Genomic DNA, 20,847 nt, shown 5'->3' on the forward strand with positions numbered 1-20,847 from the left:
GTGCCAGCTGGAAAGTTGCTTACCAGAGCTGCACATACTTGTGCACTGTTACACACCTGTTTGAACACTTCTGGGGTCAATTCAGTGTGGCCTCGTGGTTTAGCTGTTTGTGCCTCTCCCTCTTTACTTGCATTCAGTAGTATGTGTTATATTCTATAGATCTCTATCAAGCTTTTGTTTGCATACAAGATCTGCATTGATAACTTAATGGAGAAACTGTAGATAGATTATAAGTTTCTAAGGACAGGAATCATGTGTTTGATTGCCCAGTAACAAGAGCTGGGGTTTCCAGGCAGCACATCATGGGGACCAGACTGCTCAGCACTTCGATTTTTTGCTGTGGCTGTTTTTAAAGCAGGACATTTTACCTGTGCAGCACAGCCACATAGCCACAGTATCAGTTAAGCAGATTTTTTGTATATATGTCTGCCACAAGCTGATTGCTTCAGAAGTTACTGCTAGATTACTTGGTGTTGTCACCTAACAGAAGTGGTTGTTGGTATAACCTGCCAGCATGAGTTGCACGTGAAATTGCAGCAGTTTGGGCTTAAGAACTGTAAAGACTTACTCCAGGGAGATTACTGAAGAGTGAGACATCCACCGTGAAGAGCAGTGTTTGAGTTCTTCCTGTTCACTCCATGTTAGGGGTTACAGTAGCACATTATGCCCAGTCACTGTCCAAGTAGATTCTTACAGTTCAGTTTGAAGTGGCTTTGTATTTTCATCAGTTAAACAAGGTAAATATAATGTTCAAGGGACTTTTTGTTGTTGCTGTTGTTGCATGACTGATAGTTTATAGGTTATGCACAGATAGTTAATTCTTATGCTTCGTGCTAAGGAAATGATGTCTTCATTGTTTAATAGTTGCAGAAGCTGCTTTCATAAATGCTGTTGTGTTGATATGTTTTCAGCACCTAAAATAATACTTTAATTACTGTTTTGCACCAAAAGGCTACACAAAGGCTGTCATCATGTAGTTCTTCCTTTCTCAGGCTTGGAGAACAGTTACAGGCAGTCTTCAGGGCCAGTAGTTAATCATCTTGGAGCGCTGTGGGAAATACTTAGGTGAGGCTTACAGCTCCTGCACATCTTGTCTCTTTCAAAATGTCCTATTGAGAGAGCTTCTGTTGTTCTAATGAATTACAGTAGGGGCATCAGCATAATTCTTGCTTATCTTTTTGGTACAGTGATGGCATCTGCTTGTTACTGTAGCTGTGAGGCTTAGATTGTCTCCCTTCCATCTAGTAAGCAGTAGGCTTTTAGAGCTCCTGAAATTGCTTGCTTTATGGCTTTGAGAGAAGGTGGGGGAAAGCAAGTGTGAAAAACCTAGGCTGGTTCCCAAATGCCAGGGCCAGCACCAAATAGAGGATTGGGGTAGAAATTAAGATCTGCAGCTTATGTTTGGGCATCTTCTACTTCAGGCAATGGAGTCCTACTAGTTACATAGTTTGTGTGTTGAGGTGTGCTTAAAATGAAACAGCCATTTATGGTGGGGAGTGAATATTTCCTGTTCCCTGTTGTGATTTGTTTGAAGACACTCTGTGAAAGTGCCTGTGCCACCGTTCTGCTCTGCTGTTGGAAACACATCAGAGGTTTGTATTTTTGCAGCTAGCAGCACAGTGTAAGCTGATGATCACTTACTGAAGTTGTGCTTCACCTTACCTCTGGGAGCCAAGTCTGTGTTTCTGAATGTGTGAGGGTCTTTTCTATAAGCACTTCTTTTACTTCATTCATTCTTCTAGTTGAAGAGTTTATAAATTTGGTTTGTCCAGAGTGTATTGATCAGAGGAAAACAAACCTCATCATTAGGTATCTAGATTGTTGTTGAAATGTCTTTGTTTTCCATCTTCTTTGTACTAAATTAGTGATCTTATGGTAGGGTGGTGACAAGAACATGATCTTTAATTTGCTTGGAGGTTTTTGTGGGTTTTTGTTGTTTTTATTTTGTCCTGCAGTTCCTGAATGCCGTCCACCTTGGGAATTGGGCTGTTAGCTCTGTAAGCTGTCAAGTCAGTAAACTCTGAAGGAGCTGAAGACAAGTTCTCAAAGGATTAAAATCAAATCCCACAAGGTGTTTGTCCAGTGCTTCCTCCAAAATGTCTTCTTGTCACCAGGGATTTGATGGACAGAGTAACATGTTGCTCTGGAGATGTCTTCAATGGCTTTACCCAAAAGTGATTTTTTCATCCTCTTGTATCCCCAAGAGAAAGCAGGTTGTTTTCAGAGCTTTTTACAGGCCCAGCTGTCATTCTTTCATCAGATTGGTAGCTGTTATCTCGACAGAATAGCAGGTTAGCAGTTAGTAAAGCCCATGCCTTAGGAAGTATCTTCTTGTTGGGTATGGCAGTTCCAAGTGGTTCTGTTGCTTCTTGTACAAATCCTGTTACACCAACCCCTTGGATTGGTTGGGTTTTGTTGTAGTAAAGACAAAACTGATTCTGCAAGCTGTACTTTCTGGATTGAAGGTTGTCAAACACTAAGACTAAAACTGACACTTGTAAAAGCCAAGTCAATTCTTGCCTATCTTACCACCTCTTGTTTTCAGGTGCTTTTCCCTAGGCTGAGCGATGAATCTTGAAGTCACCTGTCTTAAATGGCTGATCTGCTCTTTACTCTCTCAGATACAAATGTGTCAGTATTTAAACCTGAAGCCAGACTCCTGATCATACTGCAGTTACCTGTCAGTGTTGTTTCCTGCTTCCCTAGAGCACCAGTATCATGCTAGGGAGTACTGAGAGCAGTTCTAGTGTATTTCTAAGTTTGCAAGTGATTTAGGAAGTCAGACACATTGTGGTCTGCTTTGGGAGTATCTAGGGGTGTTCTCTACCTCCCTATTGTTTAGTGAAGTTACAATCTGGTGTGTGGTGTGGGTGGTTTTGTCTGATAATACACAGGACTAAAGGGCCAAACTTGAAGAATTTCCATGTTTTCCATGAAGTGTTTGGGGATGATGTGCAGGAAGCTGCAGTCTCTCAGCACTCCACGAAGAGCAGTTACTGACTGGGGTGTAAACAGTCAGTCATTCCTGAACTTAGCAGGATACATCACTCTTTGTCCCTCAGAGTCACCATTGAGCAAGAAAGACACAGTGGTTCCATATCGTTTGCTTTTCTGGGTCTGTGCTGAATCTCTTCTGCACTGCTTAGCTCATTTCAGTGTCATAATGAAAGGGTTCAGTATTCAGCTTGAATGGGGTTTGCAGGTTGGAAAAGTTCTGCGGCTTCTGCTAAATAAGGTTACGAGGCCAAATAGTTCAGCTTCACTGTTGTGGTGCTCTGGAGGTACTGGGTTGGAGGAACAGCTCTTACATAGTGGCAACCTGTTTCACAGCAAAGCTTTTATGTTCTTCAGACCTCAGTATCTGACTTTGTGTAAAATCTGCTTTCTCCTTTTGTTTTTGTTTTTTACATAATTTTTACTGATAGCTTAATTCAGTAAGGTCCTTTCCCTTGCTCCTGATTGTCTTCCTTCACTGTGTGCAATCACAACCAAAAAACCCCTAAACAACCAAATTGTGCTCTCCCTGCCCCTCAAACCAACACCCTTCACCTCACTCTTATAGATCCTTTAGCTGAGCCTTCAGCTTCAGTAAGAAGTGTTACACCTCCAGAAGATGGAGTGACTTGCATCCAGTAGCTGCTAAATTAAATTTACCATGTGGAGTGTCAGAATAGCAATGAAAGAGGCTGTTGGATGGGGGTTTTGTGTCCCCATAGTTAGTTAAAAAGTTTCTTTGCTAACCATATTAAGGAGAATGAAATCATGTGACTGTTGGAAGTTTCTTTACTTCTGTTCTAGGCTGAACTGGAGTTTGGACCACACTGGTGTGTGTAGTGTCAGTTTGAGGAAATTTAAGTAATGTGGATTACTTTCTTCATTAAAAGTGCCATGTTGAAATTTGGCCTTTAAAGAATGTGAGGTTTTTTCCCCACACTGGCTATTAAACAGAACAAATTGATTATAAGTGATATAACTAGCATTGAGAAAAAATACTCATACTACAGGGTTGGGCAGGGAAGAAGCCAAAATCTATGTTTACTAATAAGTTGTTTCCACTTACTTTAAGCAGATGATTTTCAACTCTTGTGCTGTCTTGAATGCTTAACAAGCTTGCAGGCTTAGCTTGTGTGCTCAGTCTCTGGCATTAGGTGAGCAATAACTTGCTGTCTTTCCACAGCCACTTAAATAGGAATAACATCCAAAGTGCCTGTTGTTAAGAGGCTAACAGGATGATATGTTTGGATAAATTCACTCTTCTTGATGTTCCCTAGTCAGAAGTTAAGAAACAGGTTTGCAAGTATAACTCTTTTATCATGCCCTCGTATGCTCTGTGGAGTTCCATACTGGATCTCTTGCAGGATCAGTTTATCCTTTGTGTTCAAACTCACTGCTCTCAGTGACTGAGACTGAGCAAGGTACTGTGCTTCTGAACTTACCAGAAACTCTCCTTTAACTTCCTTTATAGGCAAGCATCTCACTGACCTTTGGCTTTATACCTTGGAGTTTCAAGAGTCTTTAAGTATTCCTGAGGTAAGAGAAACTTGAGAGAGAAGAGCTTTGCTTCCCCAAGCCATTTTCCTACGTCTTCCTTATTGAGACCACATCAGTTTGCCCTTAGTTGGGATAAGGTCATCTTCTATCGCATTTTGAAATGTAGTAGTCACAGCTTTGTTGGATCTTGTTGACTAGGGAAAAATAAATATTTTCTAGGGAAGTGTCGAAAAGTTTCTGTTCTGCAGCTTGTCAGGAAGAAGGACTGTTTTTATTTCTCTAAAGACACTGTCACAGCTGAGGTTTTCGTTCTTAGCTTACTTTTAACAACAGGCTGTTCCATGAGACCTGACCCCTGAAGCTGCCCCTGAGGTGGCTCAAGGAGTCTGTGCCTGTGAGCAGATTTATACAACTAAGTGTCTTGTTCAGTTTCCATGATGGAGTTTAATAAAGGCACTGTTCACAGGAGCAAACCAGAAGTCGGGATAAACAATTCTGATTGTAACTGACTCTTGGTTTAGAGACTGGGTTGGCTGGTTTGTTCTGTTGGTTTCCATGTGCTTTCGCTATTTCTCTTCCTTGAGCTCTCTCCTGTTTCACTGATACTTCAAAGCCAGTTCCTTTGGCTCATTTTGTATGTATACATTTATATGTGGGGCCTTTTCAGGCTCTCTTCATGGTGGTGCTCAAAACCACTCCTGTGGACTCTTCCAGCAGATGTGTAGGTGTTTTGCCCTGTAACACCAACTGATAGTATGTAAGGTTGCTTGGCAAAACTGATTGGCTTTTTGGTTGTGAAGGACTGATAAATAAACTAATTAATGATACTCCTGGGAGAAATTAAGTGTCTGTCAGCAGACCCTCAAATTCTTAAGGAGCACTTGACTTCTAGGCTCTCTAGGCTTCTTCAGTGTGTCAAATCAGAAAGTAGCTTTTAAAGTCTGTATGGAGATAGGCCTGTGAAAAACTGAAGCTTTGATGAGGAGCCTGGGCTGTAGTACACTGAATTTGCTTGTAAAGGTTATGCGTTCTCAGTGCAGTTTACATGTGCTGTTGGGCTGTGAACAGCTCACTCAGGGTGCACAGTGTCATCCTGTTTCACTCATTTGGAAACCCTGGAAGTGAAGTTTTGCATCATGGATGTTGGTTTCTAGCATCTTCCTATGTACTGGTGGACACTTCTTGCTTGTTTGGATTCCTGTCTATCTCATTATCTCTGCCTTGTCATCATATAAGTGCAACATTCTGATAGAGGTGCTGCAGGAAGTCCTTGGTGTTAATTTTTGAACCCTCGGGTGCAGAGAGTTGTGTTCTTTGAACAACCCAGTTCCTGTTTGAAATGCCTGACACACAGTGCAGCATTCATCTGACCTCAGAATGTTTTGGGGGTTTTACAGTCTCTTCATCCCCTTCTTGTTTCCAGCCTTCTTTTTGGCCTTTGCAAGCCTCGGGCATACACTAACTGTTCTGCTCCTTTGGAATGGTGTTAAAGCAGCTTCTGCTAATCATTTAGAGGAGTTCCATCAGCAGTGTGGCAAACAAGAACCCATAGCAACACCTGCTGAGTGTGATCCATGGAGGTGTGCAGGTGATCTCTCAAGGGTTGGGACAGGTAGCTGGTCATGTAGACATCGAGTCAGCCTCTGAGAAGGGTATGTTGTGACAGACCTGAAATATGAGCATTACTTTGGGGCTAGAAAATGTAGGGTGTTGATTCTTTTTTCATAGGTCTTGATAACCAGCGGTCAAGCTTGGTGTCAGACTTGCTTTCTTTTCCCCTTTGGTTTTTTTCCCACTGGTGATTGAGTTGAGTATGATTGTGTCTGTCAGCAGGTACATTGCCTGTCTCAGGTGCTAATGCAGTTTTGGATGTGGTGGCTTTCACACCTGTCTTTGCTCCTACAGGTGACTTGGCTGAAAGAAAGGTGCATTTCAATGTGTACCATGTAGTGGAAGGGAGAGAGCAGCCATCCTTGTAGCCCAGCAAGGACAGACTTAGCTGAAGGCAAATTTTAGCTGTAAATCTTGTGGCTTTTCCTCGTGTAAGGTTTGCAAATAAAGGCGTAAGCAAAATGTTCACCTATCATGTTTGTGCATATACTGGTGTGATTCCTCCTTCTCATGATGTAAGTACAGTTGGGACCTTGCTGGGAAAACTGTTTCTGACCAAAACTGAGTATGAGAATAAGTCCTATTCTGAAACTCATTAGATTAGTCAGAATCACAGAATCATCAAGGTTAGAGGAGACCTCCAAGATCATTGAGCCCAAGCATTAACCTGCCACTCTGCTGTGAGTGTGTCAGGGTTCAGGGTACATAAATTCCCTTAGTGTGTGAGGAAGCTCTGTGAGTTGTGACTATGAGCTGGGAGAAGTCTTTCTGGTTGTAGGAGAACAGTTCCTCTGTGTGACTGGCAAGTTGTGGGAAACTTTGGTATGCTGCAGAACAAAATAATGATCATGTCAGCATTGTCATCTTGTCTGAAGGGAGTTTTCTTCCATTCAAGGTCTGTCTTTATTGTAGCAGGAGCATAAATACAGCAGTTTCCTTTTAATGAGGGAAATCAAATCCTCATTGCTATTAATTATTTCTGATTAGACTCTTGCTATTTTACAAGGTGAAATAAAATGGGGAGTTAACACTCGAGGTATTTTGTTTCCTTCCTACAAATTGCATAGAAGAAGCAAATCTTGGTGATTTGAAAAGAAGTTACTTGCAACATTGAGCATTCCAAGATGAGAATAAGCCAAGTGATACGGTAATTTAAAAACCAGGGTATCAGTGAGGTTTCCTTCCACCAACCTCAATAATTTATTTCCCCTTGATTTCTCTTGTCATCAAATACAGACTTCATTTGATAAGTGAGTAAATAAAATGAGCATGGTGAAGCACTTCAAGCAACAAGTAACAGGACATGGTCTTACAGATTTACTCAAAAGCTGTTAGTTTGTTCAGCCCTTTTATCACATGCTGTGTAAGCAAAACATGTGAGTTGTAAGAAGAGCAGGGGAAAACTGTTTCTCATGACCCTAGAAAATGTTTATCTTTGTGAAGAGTCCCCTGGGGTGTGTCATACACTTAAAGTACATACCCCCCACCTCTGCCCCAGGATGGAGCATATAGGGGATGTGCTCAGTCAAAGGCAATTGATAGACATTTGACATAATCTCTAATTAAGTGCTGCTTTCTCTTGGTGGTTTTGCAGCTCAAAAATGGAGCTTTTGCTTCTGGCAGTCATGCAGGTCTTTTCTGCTACCACTTTTCTTTTGAGTTATGAAGGGTAGTATTTGTTAAGTCTCAGCTTTGGGAAGAAGGCAGAATTCTCTGCTGATGTACAGGAGCTTGTTTTCATACTTTTGTCTGCCCATGATTGTCAGTGACCTGTTTGCTGTAGCTAGTGTTTGGGGAGGGAAAATTCTTATGATCACACTAACTAGTAGAACTTTATCTCCCTCAGATGTAGTTTCTCTGCCATGTGTCACTATTTATAGATAGCTCTTGTGCAGTATTAAGAGGTGTGTTTTATGTGAATGCTAGGTCTGCCATCCACATACACCCATGTACTGAATTTGTCAATATAATAAGGCTTTCAGCTTTGCAAAAGTAGGTTTGAAACCACTCTTCAGGATAGCTGGGCATTTCTTCTGTTTTGAGATTTCTTACTCAGCCCTTTCAGTTGCACCAATGGTTTGCTCACTGTTCGAAAGAATTAGTGTAGTGTGTGATGGAGGGCTTAAATCACAAATCACACACACCCAACAAAAGCCAGAACTCTGCATAGAGCCCTTAATGCTAATGTTAACTAGGGAAGTTGCAGCATCCTGTTTATTTTGCACACACACTTTAAATAAGAGTAAATTTATTAGGAGAGTAACGTTTTATTGTACTAGTTCCTTAGCTGCCTTGGTTCCAGTAATAGGTGTTGGAAACTGTGAAATGTTACTCTGTGTTGGTTAATCTCATCAGAGCTTTGTTTTGTAAATAAATTGTGCTTGTCAGCAGCATGGAGGGTTCTAAAGCTTGGCTTTACCTTGCCTCTGCCACCACCTCGGGAAACACGGACCTGTGATTTGAGTACCTAATGGTCAGTTCCTTTATGCTGGGAATTACATATATGGCTGTGGAAGGAACTCTGTGCTGCAGATAACTGTGAGGGTGAATTGAGACTGGATGCCAGTGGACTGGAATAGCTTTGTTCTTTCTTTCAGATTTCGACCTATTAAAGGAAGGCAAGAAGAACTAAAAGAGGTGATTGAACGTTTTAAGAAAGATGAGCACTTAGAAAAAGCCTTCAAGTCCTTGACGTCAGGTGACTGGGCCCGGCACTATTTTCTTAACAAGAACAAAATGCAGGAAAGGTTGTTCAAGGAACATGTAGGTGTATTTGTAATTAATGTGCTTTTTCAGATGGTTGAAAGGCTAAGAAAATGTAACCATTTTGTAGGAATGTAGCAGTAGTAAAGCAATCCATTGCTCTGTTACATGTTAATTGTTTGATTGCTTTTTAAGAGACACTTCCTTTGTTTTTTAAAGCCCAGCTAGACACACCCTCCCTTGGTTTGCTTAACTTACCACTGCCTTTTATTTCACGTACAGAAAGGAAGAGGGATTGTATTGTTTGTTTATTTTTTGTTTGGTTGGCTTTTTTTAGGGTTTTTTGGTTTGGTTTGGTTTTTGAAACTTACAGTTACGGTAAATCAAGTTCTAAAGGAAAAGGGAGAAACCTTAATACCTCAAAATACCTCCTTTGTTCAGGTATAGAGGCTTTATGTGGGAGTGTTACTCCTCTTCCTCCACTCCCCACACCCCAAATCCATTTTGGGTATAGCATAAAGGTAGTTGATTCTCAAAGTTCAAAGCAAGAATGTGGTAGTATTTTTTGCTTAAGAAAGAAACTTCTTCAGGAATGAGTGTATTGTGTCCTCATAGAACCAGAAGGAATTTGGCCTACTTTAAAGTGCCCCAAATCTAGTGGTGTAGAATAAAGTAAGCAGAAAAAAAGTTCTGTTATATCGAAGTGGGTTTTTTTGAGTAGTACAACCACACTTCAACTGAAAAACAATCAATCCAGCAGTCCCTGAATTCAGTATCTGGATTTATTGTGGAAGTAATATCATTTTTCAGAACTTCAAGGAATAGAATTGGTTCCTGAAGTTGTTGTGTCTCAGTGGTTCTTAAAGATCTGAGACGAATCCTTGAATGCAACTATTCAGTGACTTGAGGAAAAAATTACCCATTTTCATTGATTGGGCCAATTCTGTACCATTTGAAGCATCTTTAATTATCACAAACGCTTTGTCTAGTCACATTACCCATGTGAGGATTTCTGTTTGTTACTGTGAAGAAATAAGGTCAACATAATGTGTATAGCTAAAATGTATAGAAATGCATCTCAGCCACGGCAATATCCATTTTGTGTGGTTTGTGCAGTTCACTGACTTCCATTACTTACATACTAAGTTCCTCTCTGCTTTTGTTTTGCTTGTAACAGAAAAGTACTTGTCTTTTCCCTTGCAGGTGTTTATTTATTTACGAATGTTTGCCACTGACAGTGGGTTTGAGATCCTGCCCTGCAATCGGTATTCTTCGGAGCAAAATGGAGCCAAGATTGTTGCAACAAAAGAGTGGTGAGAAATAGTTTCCTGTTGTATTCTGCTTCTCTCAGTTATTTTGAAAGGCTTTTAAAAAAGATACTAAAAAGTCTGATTTAGAATTAAAACTGCAGCCAATGAGATCATAGAATCATAGAATTTTAGGGGTTGGAATGGACCTTACAGATCATCCAGTCCCAGCCCCCTGCCCTGGGCAGGGACACCTCCCACCAGAACAGGTTGCTCAAGGCTTCATCCAACCTGGCCTTGAACACTGCCAGGGTTGGGGCAGCCACAGCCTCCCTGGGCAACCTGTGCCAGTGTCTCACCACCCTCACAGGGAAAAACTTCTGCCTAACATCGAGCCCAAATTTCTCAGATACTTAGTTTTGTATTGTTACTTGCAAACTGAATTCCATGTCTGTTTTTGCTGTGTACTTAACACACTACACATGTCTCTGGAAGACATTGCTTTGTGTATTTGGGTGTATCCATATATTGTTCATTATACAAGTGTTTTTATGTTGTTTTCAGTCAGATCTTTTTTCCTTTAGTCATGAGTTGTTGCCTCCTGTGAGAAACATGATCTTGTGGCACATTTGTTATACCACAAAACTGTGGGGGCAATGGCTTTCTCAGCTTTGTGAAACTGAGGGGTGTTATTTGCATACTTGGATTGTGCAAGATAAATCTCTCCTGGAAACACAAAGTTGGAACCCCAAGGTGTTTACCCATCTCATTTTGGCACATCTGAGTTTCATTCTAAGCACATGTGTGACAGCATCAGCAGATTCTGGGTTCATTCAGACTTTACGTTCACACAGACACACAAGTGACATTTGCTTTGCCCCGTGGCCGCGCACACTCATAACAGCACATCCAAGGGGATGATGTGTTGTTAGGCACAGGCTAGGATTGAGTGGTTGGACATCAGGCTGGCACCAGCACAACCTCTGTGTGTTGGGGAGTAAGCTTTAAGTAGGTGAGACCAGTTCCTAGCTCTTCATTGCTGTAGCTGAAAGTTCCACAACCATGATACAATCCAAAAAACACTGATTGGGATTTTTTTGCCTTTTGTTTGAATTCACCCCTTGACTGATTCTTCAGGGTGGAAGCTTTCATATGTAGGTGTGTTGAAAATGCATTAACTTTTCATGCTCAAAATCTTGAGTGACCTTAAAGTGAGCAAGACAGGAAGGCTGCTGCTTATCCCTGCTGATACCTGGAAAACCGTTGGAGTCTCAGAACTGATCAGTGTTCTGAGTGTTGTCTGTAAAAGAGAATCTTGCACTTCAGAGGCTTGGCTTCTCTTTTGTGTCCTTCATATATGTCTAGTGTCTCTGTGCTTATCAGTGTCAGAGTAATCTGGCCAAAATATGGGATGGCCACTCCAAAGAACAGTGGAAACAATGCCCTGTGCAAGATGATGGAAATTACCTACTTCTTCCCAGGCTGATGTAGCCTCTGCTCTGCTCCCTTTGTGATGGCTGATGGGCTGTCTGCAGGCAAAGGCCTCCTGGTTTGGTTGGTTTTGTTTGTGTGGTGTCCTTCTACCTCCTCAGTCTATTTCAAGGACCATCTTCGCTGAAGAACTACACATGAGAGAGGAAAACAACTTGCTTGAGTTCTGGCCTTTGAGCCAACAGTGGGCTCCTTCAAGAAGCCATGGAGTTGTAAGCATTTTCACTGTGCTGAGTTTTCCTGGTCACAGCAGGAACTGTAGGAAATGCAAGCAAGAGCAGCTGGAGGAAGTCAGAATGTCTTAAGTGCTGATGGGGAGGGAGTGCACACAGATGAAAGGATCTTGCTTTTGGTTTTGAGAACTGTAGAAGCTGAAGTAATCAGCTCTTGCAATTTCTTGCTTTCAGGCTCAGGAAATTGTAGAAACAACAGTGGTAATTGTTTCTGACGTCAGATTTGATGTAATCGATTCTATATAGTAGCATAAACCCATTTATTTTGTGTCTGAAAAAAGGTTGATTTAGCCTCATATCCTGTCTCTAACTGAACTAAAACATGAGTCTTACAGGGGTTGGGAAATGGTTTGCAAAACACTTTTGTTACTGATAACTTTTGGGTTTGTGAAATTACTTTATAATTCTGGCACATGTATTCTGATTTCTGCTACTCTTTTGGCATTGAAGGAAACGAAATGATAAAATAGAGTTGCTCGTGGGCTGCATTGCTGAACTGTCAGAAATGGAAGAGAACATGCTGCTGAGGCATGGGGAAAATGACTTCAGTGTCATGTATTCCACACGGAAAAACTGTGCACAGCTGTGGCTTGGTCCTGCTGCATTCATCAATCATGGTGAGTAGCAAGTGTAAGAGGCAAGTGAGAGGGCACGAGCAGTTCTGCTCAGAAGTATCGTTAGATGTGAGCTGAACAACACAGGAACTGGGAGCAAAATGCCTGAATTTGGTATGCTGTAATACGAAATCCTGTTGGGATTTTCCCAGCCAGAGCTGGTTGGCTGTGAACTGGGAAACTCCCAGATGGCTCTAGGAAGGCAATGCCTTCTTCCCTGAAAGAGCTATTGCAGCTAAATTAGTGGAGCATATTGTGGGTTACCTTGAATCCTTTGTCAGCTTAGTCAGCAGTGATGTATTTTTCAGGTGAACTTCTTACGCTCTTTAACCTTTTACACAGAGGCTTAGCTGATTCTGTTGCATTTCTGTGCCCAAGACAAAGCAGGTAGGATTTAAGATAAATCTGTTTACCCTGAAGAGAGGGAAACCCAACATTTGTGGAGGCATAGGGAAGAGCTCAGACACCCAACGATATCAAAAGAGGTGTCTTTTGATGTGTGGCTTTGGGCAATAGTGACTTAACTCCCAGTATTTAGTTGAGATTCTACAGTTCCTGAAGTCAGAGTGAATCCTTACTTTAGATATCTACAACTATTCATGTTTCAGGTCTTATCCACAGTTAATTGACTTTATCTTTTGGACCTTTTTCAGATTGCAGACCTAACTGTAAGGTAAGCAAAAAATTAAAATAAATAAACCACCTCCCCCCCCCCCTTTTTTTTTTCCTTTGTCCCTGCAATGCTTCTTCCCCAATTGTTTTACTTCTTACTCAGATATTCTGCAGCTTAATGATTCACCTTATCTTTCATTTTTCCTTTCCTGGCACATCCTTCCCCAGTTTGTATCAACGGGCAGAGACACAGCATGTGTGAAAGCTCTAAGAGATATTGAGCCTGGAGAAGAAATCTCCTGTTACTACGGAGATGGGTTTTTTGGAGAAAACAACGAGTACTGCGAATGTTACACCTGTGAAAGGTAATGCATTGATGTGAATTGGGTATATTTGTGCCACTGAAAGGCCTTGACTATGAGGACTCAGGTTTTTGGCCACAAAGGAATTGATTCCTAGCTGTTTGCTGTAAGGATTTTTCTGTGTTGTTTCAGAATGGCTGTGATGGCTGAGAACTGTGCTCTCTGGCTTCCTGATGATTCTCTGTTCTGGAGATTAGCCTAAAAGGAGACAAAACTGAAGTGTAGATTGTTTAAAATATTTGTACTGAATAAAGTAGTATTGGATGGAAAAGCAGATACAGAATCATCATAGAGTCATAGAATTTAGGGGTTGGAATGGACCTTACAGATCATCTAGTCCCAACCCCTGCCCTGGGTAGGGACACCTCCCACCAGAGCAGGTTGCTCAAGGCTTTATCCAGCCTGGCCTTGAACACTGCCAGGGTTGGGGCAGCCACAGCCTCCCTGGGCAACCTGTGCCAGTGTCTCACCACCCTCACAGTGAAAAACTTTTTTCTCACATCCAACCTTGACTTTCCCTCCTTCACTTTGAACCCGTTTCCCCTTGTCCTGTCACTGCAGTTCCTAACACAGAGTCCCTCTCCAGCTCCTTTTAGGCCCTTCAGAGATTGAAGAGTTGCTCTGAGGTCTCCACACAGTCTTCTCTTCTCCAGGCTGAACAGCCCCAACTCTCTCAGCCTGTCCTCACAGGGGAGATATTCCAGTCCTCTTAGCAGCTTCTTACAGCTTCTATGAGACCATTAGTAATTGATCCCCAACTTTTGCTCTTTTTTTTTCCCCTGCAAAATGAAAATATTATATGTTGACCTGAAGTTCTCTTCTGCCAAGAGTGGACAAAGTAGTTTTTTACCCAGTGTTAGAACATGGGAGTTCATATATTTGTAAAGATCTACTGGCTTGGACAGTATTTGCCTCTATCTGTCCGTTGCACAATAGCAGCAAAGTTGTTGTTACTTCTGTTTTTCACCTGTTGTGTCCCAACCTGCTTTATTCACAAAATGAGTTGAAAGAATTTCATAGTTGTTTTTTTGCCGTGTTGAAACTCCTGCTCACTGTGAGCAGGGAGCTCAGCATCGTTTGAGAGGTCTCCACCCTGTCCCCAGAGTAGCTGCACAGAACTGGAATCAGTTCTCTTACTCTTTGGTCTAACTGTAGATAGAAAAACCCTTTGAAGGACAAAACATTGGTCATATTGAGCAATTACTTAGTGCACCTACATATAAACAGTTTGCTAATCCTACCTTCATATTTGCTAGCTGATTTGGTCACTAACAATGCTTGCAATTCAAGGGAAAACCTTCCAGTGTGGAGCTCCAACCGCATGGGATGTTGGTAGGTCCTCACAAGTGAAGGGTACAAGTTCAGACTTTATCTCAAGAGCTGCTAGTAAAAATGTACTTCATTCATGGGAACTGTTCAGTGTTGAACAAAGGGGCACCATGATTGTTCTGTCCTCATTACTTGGGGTGATATGGGGTTTTGCTCAAGTGCCTTTGATTGTTCATACTTTGTGTCCTCTTTTTCCTTGCAGACGTGGAACTGGTGCTTTTAAATCAAGAGTGGGATTGCCAGCACCTACTCCTGTGATTAATAGTAAATATGGACTGAGAGAAACAGACAAACGATTGAACAGACTGAAAAAGTTGGGTGACAGCAGCAAGAACTCAGACAGCCAATCTGTCAGCTCCAACACTGATGCAGATACCACTCAGGAAAAAGCTAATGCAAGTAAGTAAGGGGAAAAGCTTGGAGCCATTAAAGGTGTCATTAAAACATGAGAAACTTTCACCCTAATGGAATTCCTCTCTTAGTGCTGAGATGCACCATAGTTAGTTGTCAGAACTGTAATTTATTTGGGAAGTCAAACGTCACATTCCTGGTTTTCTCTAAGTGTTTCAAGAACAGTAGGTGATATGTTCTTACTTTGTTTTATTTGTATCAAAAGCTAAGAGTGTCGTATTTCTAAACACATCAGTTAAAGTCCTGTCAATAATGTCTGAGCGTCAAAATATGATAAACTGTCACATGCATGAGTCTGGCTTAGGAAAGGAAACTTGCAAAGTTAGGAAAACAGTGTTTAAATAAATACTCTTAGCAGAGATTGTTAAAAAATAGTTGTTTCCCTTAGAGATCCTTCAGATTGGGGAGCTCTTCCCTCAGCACATTCAGAACTGGTAGTTCAGGTACCTCCTCTGAAGTGGAAGTGCACAGTTAGTAACTTCAAAAGAGACTAGAAGGGATTTTTGTTTGTGATGCTCCTGCAAAACTTCTTTTTGAGTAGTGAGTATCATTTATTTGCTTTCTTCCTTCTCCACTCTCAGTGTAGGCAAAGTGTAAATAACTTAAACTTTGACTTAACCAAACAGGTTTGGAGCCACATAAAATGTTATGTTCCTTCTGTCTCCTGTTTGCTGCTGTGAGATTGGAAAAAAAGAAAGAAAGGAAAAGAAGAAACCACTTTCCCCAAAGCCTCTGATGGTCTCTAGTTACTAAGTTTTAGAGTTGCAGCTTGGCTTGAGCAGACAAAACTCCTTTGCTTTTACCACGGGAGATGACAGACAACTGGATACCTGAAACCAAAACCCTTACTTCAGTTTAGGTGTTTGGAGGGATTTTTTCCCTCCCTCTCCAGGAAAAAGGTCTGGATTTAGTACTAAAGCATACTGGTCCCCAGATGGAATATTTTGCTGGAACGTAGGTGTCCTCTTGACCTGTTTGACAGTTCCTTTCATGTCTTGATTGGCCAGTCGAGAAGTCTCGTTCCTCACTGCCCTTTCATGGCTTGTGTTGAAGTGTTTCAAGCAGATGACATAACTGCAGTATTTGGGAGTGGGAAATTCAGGCTAAAGCCATGTCCTAACACAACCACTTTTTTTTCTTCTGCAGCTAACAGAAAATCTTCAATTGGCGTGAAAAAGAACAGCAAAAACAGAACATTAACCAGACAGTCTATATCAAGAATTCCAGCATCATCAAATTCTACCTCATCTAAACTAACTCATATAAATAATTCCAGGGTACCAAAGAGACTGAAAAAGCCTGCAAAGCCTTTACTTTCAAAGATAAAGTTGAGAAATCAGTGCAAGAGGCCAGAGCAAAAGAATGCTTCTAGAAAGCTTGAAATGGGAAATTTAGTACTCAAAGAGCCTAAAGTAGTTTTGTATAAAAATTTGCCCATTAAAAAGGATAAAGAATTGGAGGGACCAGTGAAAGTGGCAGTCTCCAGCGGCTGCTTGACGCGGCACGCGGCGAGAGAACACAAACTGAACTCTGTGAAAGGTGCTCATGAGCATGGTGAGATTCCACCCTGCACATACATAACGAGGAGGTCGATGAGAACAAGGCTGAGTTTGAAGGAGACCTCTGACATAAAGCTTGAACCAAATACGTTGGATAGCTATAAGAATAATGTGACCGGCACACAATCGGACGTTGCGGAGCAGCAGCCTCGCGCGGTGCCCGACGGCGACGCGCCTCACGGACCATCACACAAAGGGGATGTGAGGTGCCAGAAAAATGATGCAGGCACCTCAAAAAAGAAATCTCGGCAAGGAAAGCTTGTGAAACCATCTTCAAAACCAGAGGAAACTGATACTATGCACAACACACCCGTGAAAGATGAAGTACCAGATTTGGTAAGTTCTCATTCGGAACTGGAAGAGAGGAGTAATGTGGTGGACACGCCTGTTGGCTTTAAAGACTGCATCCCTGGGTCTGGTGGCTGCTCTGTAACAGCTGACAATTTTAAAGCAAAAGACAGCTTTAGAACTGCAAAAAGTAAAAAGAAAAGGCGGATCACAAGGTATGATGCACAACTTATCCTTGAAAATAGCTCTGGGATCCCTAAACTGACTCTCCGTAGGCGCCATGATAGCAGTAGCAAGGCAAACGATCAAGAAAGTGATGGGATGGGTTCTTCTAAAATAAGCATCAAATTAAGTAAAGATCATGAAAAAGATAATAATTTATATGTAGCAAAGCTAAACAATGGGTTTAACTCAGGATCAGGCAATAGTTCAACAAAACTAAAAATACAGCTGAAACGAGAGGAGGAGAACAGGGGGACATACCCCGAGGACCTTCATGAAAATGGGATGTGTTGTAGTGAAACTCTCTCCCTTTTGGAGTCGAGAATGGAGGTAGATGATTATGGTCACTATGAAGAGGAAACAGCGGATGAATCTTCGTCGGAGGAGGACGATGAAGAAGAAGATGACTATGATGATGAATTTGATGACTTTATTCCTCTTCCTCCAGCGAAGAGATTAAGGCTTATTGTTGGCAAGGATTCCATAGATATTGATATTTCTTCCAGGAGGAGAGAAGATCAGTCTTTAAGGCTCAATGCATAAGCTTATAGGTCTTAAACTGACCTGGATGTCATTTTTACAAAAAAAAAAAAAAAAAAAATAAAAAAAATTAAAAAAAATAATTAAGGAAAAAACCCACAACAAAAATTCCATTTGATTATTCCTCAACTAAAGAACTTTCTGCAAAACTTAGTGGCAACACTTCTTTACTGTTTATTCACCTATCAGCGTAATATTGTAGAAAGTGTACAGCATCCTGACTCTTCTTAAGTCTGATTTGTGCAGATTTTTATTGTACTTTTTCATAGCCTTCCTATGTGCAATTCCGAGCTAGAGGTGATGCTCTGTTGTAAAAATAAAGGCTCAAGCAAAGCTACAAAATGGCACCAGACATTTCCGTGCAGGACGACGACAGCACAGTGTGGCTCTGTAATCATCTCTGGTCAGTGAGGGCCTTCCTGTGCCCTCACACACCTGACTAAACAACTGAAAACAAAATCGTAGTAGCAGCATATTAAGGTTTTTCTAGTCTATGTTAATATCACCAGCAATGATCTACAGCTTTCTGGTTTATTTGCTAGATGGTTTTTTCCCCCCCCCCTTGGAGTTTGTCAGTTTGAACACTGTATGCTGTCCCAGACGTACTGTTTGTGGCCTTTGTTATAGTAGCAAAATGTTGGTTGGAAGTCAAATTGATTTCTTTAAACAAAAAGAGGAAAGAAAAAAAAAACTATGAAAAGGTGTTGACAATTTGCTGACTTTTTAGTACATTATATGTACAAGGGTAGCAGTATGCAGGATAAAAGTTTGGATATGGTGTATTTATTGCTTGTTCCGTAAATTAAACACCTTGTATTTAACACTTTTCAATACTTTTAGATAAAATTGTTCTTTGCAAGAATGATTGGTGCTTATTTTTTCAAGAATTTGCTGTGAAATAATGTGATTACGATGGGCAACATTTATCCAATGAACTGCAGCTATCCTAAATTGGTTCTTCATATTTTTCTGTTGCACTTGTAAAATGCTACAAGGAATTTAAAGAAAAATCTATTCACTTTAACTTATGATAGTTTTATCAGATTAAAAACAAGTAAGTCACAGCTTTTGTTCTGTGGTAACCTATGAATTGTTTGTCTTTTAAGAACCAGTTGTAAAAGACTGAAAAAAAAGATGTATATGTTGTAAATATTTGTGTGTTGTGAGAAATTTTGTCATAAGAAATTGAGATAACTTGCCAGAAGGGTTTTTAAGTTTAGAAATACATCCATGCCAATAAAATAGGAAACTGTAAACCTAGTTTTAAACTCTGCATCAGTTGGAGTTCTTTGCTCATAAGTAGTTCACTTAATACTTCAGAGTCTGCTTTATAACAATGAAGAGCATCAGGGCGATCTTTGGCTCTTTGGTTTTTAATAAAAGAATGTTAGGAAACCTCTGGGCACAATGGATTTGTTTGTATGTGTAAATCAGCTCCTGCATAAGCCTTTTCTTTCAAAGGGGTCTAAAGCATCAGAGTCGACATAATGTGTATCACTTGGGTCCTGTGGTATTTGTGTTTCTGCTCAACTGCGGATTAAGGTTTAGAGTTTCTGTGTCCAGGGGTGTAGAAACAGAAGTTGCATCCTAAACCAGGTGCTGTGGGATCAGTTGAATCCTCTGTTGGCTGCACAGTCTTTTCATGTCAAGTACAACCCTCTCTGCCCAAAAGAGCAAGAGCTTGAGTTTGTGCCCATGTGTTAGCCAGTGGTGAAAGCATTCACGGACATGGGTGTGTGGATTTGCATCAGCTGGTTGTGAGGGTTTGGCCTCTCTCTCTGACTCTCATGGGAATGAAGACTTTTAAAAACTAAATCCTTCCAAATGCATTTCAGTAATTTCATAGGGTGGAATCTGCCTTCATCTCACTTCCCTTCTGTATCCTTAGCAGAGAATGAAGTGTAGCATTAAACATACTCCTTGTAACTGTACAGTGCCCAGTGCTGCCCAAGACCAGTCCTGTCTCATGCACAGGGTGTGTGTTTTCAAAGCATGGGTGGGTCCTGGCACACCTGGGCCTTGGGATCAAGGCAGGTGGAACACAAAAGCTTTGGTGAGTATGCTGACAGTCATGGTGGGTTGTCTTGTGGCGTCTCTAATTGCACTGTGTCATGTAAAGATGGGTTATTAAAGGCTGGGTCACAGGAGAGACAGCTGTGTCATTAAGACTTGCTTTGTAGTAGAAGTTTACCAAAAAACAGAGGATGGCAAATGACAGTAATGCAGCTCTTCCTTCAGGAATTCCCTGGCATTCTCTCTGGGGATGTGCCCTGCAAGTGTGTGGCTGTCAGGAAAGCTGTGAGGAGCTGAACAGAGCCTCTGCACACTTTGCTTCACTGCCTTGTGGGTTATTGCTGCAGCATGCTCAGGGATACCAGTGGCTTGATCCATAGCCAGTTTTCCTTGCAGCCCTTCTATCTCTGCTGCTCCTGCTGGCAGACTCATGCCGAACGGTCCTCTGGGAGCCTTGGTGGTTGTATTGGGGAGTGATTAGTTTGCAGAAACATGATTCACCTGGGGCTGTGAGGAAAGAGGGTTGATGCAGCAAGTCAGCATTGCCTGCTGTTGTTGGCATTTACTGACCAGTGTGTTCAAGAGCTAGTCCAGGACTTGCTGGAGCAGGTCCAGAGAGGAGCAACGAGGCTGGTGAAGGGACTGGAGCACAAGTGCCATGAGGAGAGGCTGAGGGAGCTGGGGGTGTTCAGCCTGGAGAAGAGGAAGCTCAGGGGAGACCTTCTCACCCTCTACAACTCCCTGACAGGAGGTTGGAGTCAGGTGGGGGTTGGTCTCTTCTCCCAGGCAACCAGCAGCAGGACAAGAGGGCACAGACTCAAGCTCTGCCAGGGGAGGGTTAGGTTGGATATTAGGAAGAGATTTTTTTTACAGAGAGAGTGCTCAGGCATTGGAATGTGCTGCCCAGGGAGGTGGTGGATTCACCATCCCTGATGGTCTTCAGATGAGACTGGATGTGGCACTTGGTGCCATGGTCTAGTAACCACAGTAGGGTTGAACTTGATGATCATTGAGGTCTTTTTCTAACCCAGCTGATTCTATGATTCATAAAACAGGTGAGGAGGAAATGGAAGCAAATCCTGCCCTTAGACGTAGAAGCTGTTTTCCTAGAGTGGGTGATC

General features: G+C 41.7%; 1 protein-coding gene across 1 annotated transcript in view; it reads left to right on the plus strand.

Moving 5' to 3' along the window:
• The window catches only part of SUV420H1 (suppressor of variegation 4-20 homolog 1 (Drosophila)), a 19,402-nt gene extending 1,644 nt beyond the window's left edge, over window positions 1–17,758 (plus strand). The window contains exons 3-9 of the mRNA XM_009078232.1: window positions 8,700–8,865; window positions 10,009–10,118; window positions 12,227–12,393; window positions 13,044–13,063; window positions 13,231–13,367; window positions 14,896–15,092; window positions 16,251–17,758. Coding sequence (XP_009076480.1) covers window positions 8,700–8,865; window positions 10,009–10,118; window positions 12,227–12,393; window positions 13,044–13,063; window positions 13,231–13,367; window positions 14,896–15,092; window positions 16,251–17,716 — 2,263 coding nt within the window. The 3' untranslated portion in view covers window positions 17,717–17,758. The remainder of the gene's footprint in view (window positions 1–8,699; window positions 8,866–10,008; window positions 10,119–12,226; window positions 12,394–13,043; window positions 13,064–13,230; window positions 13,368–14,895; window positions 15,093–16,250) is intronic.
• Window positions 17,759–20,847: the final 3,089 nt, after the last annotated feature.

The sequence above is a fragment of the Acanthisitta chloris genome, unplaced genomic scaffold (genome assembly GCF_000695815.1).
Source record: "Acanthisitta chloris isolate BGI_N310 unplaced genomic scaffold, ASM69581v1 scaffold14310, whole genome shotgun sequence".
Lineage (NCBI taxonomy): Eukaryota > Metazoa > Chordata > Aves > Passeriformes > Acanthisittidae > Acanthisitta > Acanthisitta chloris.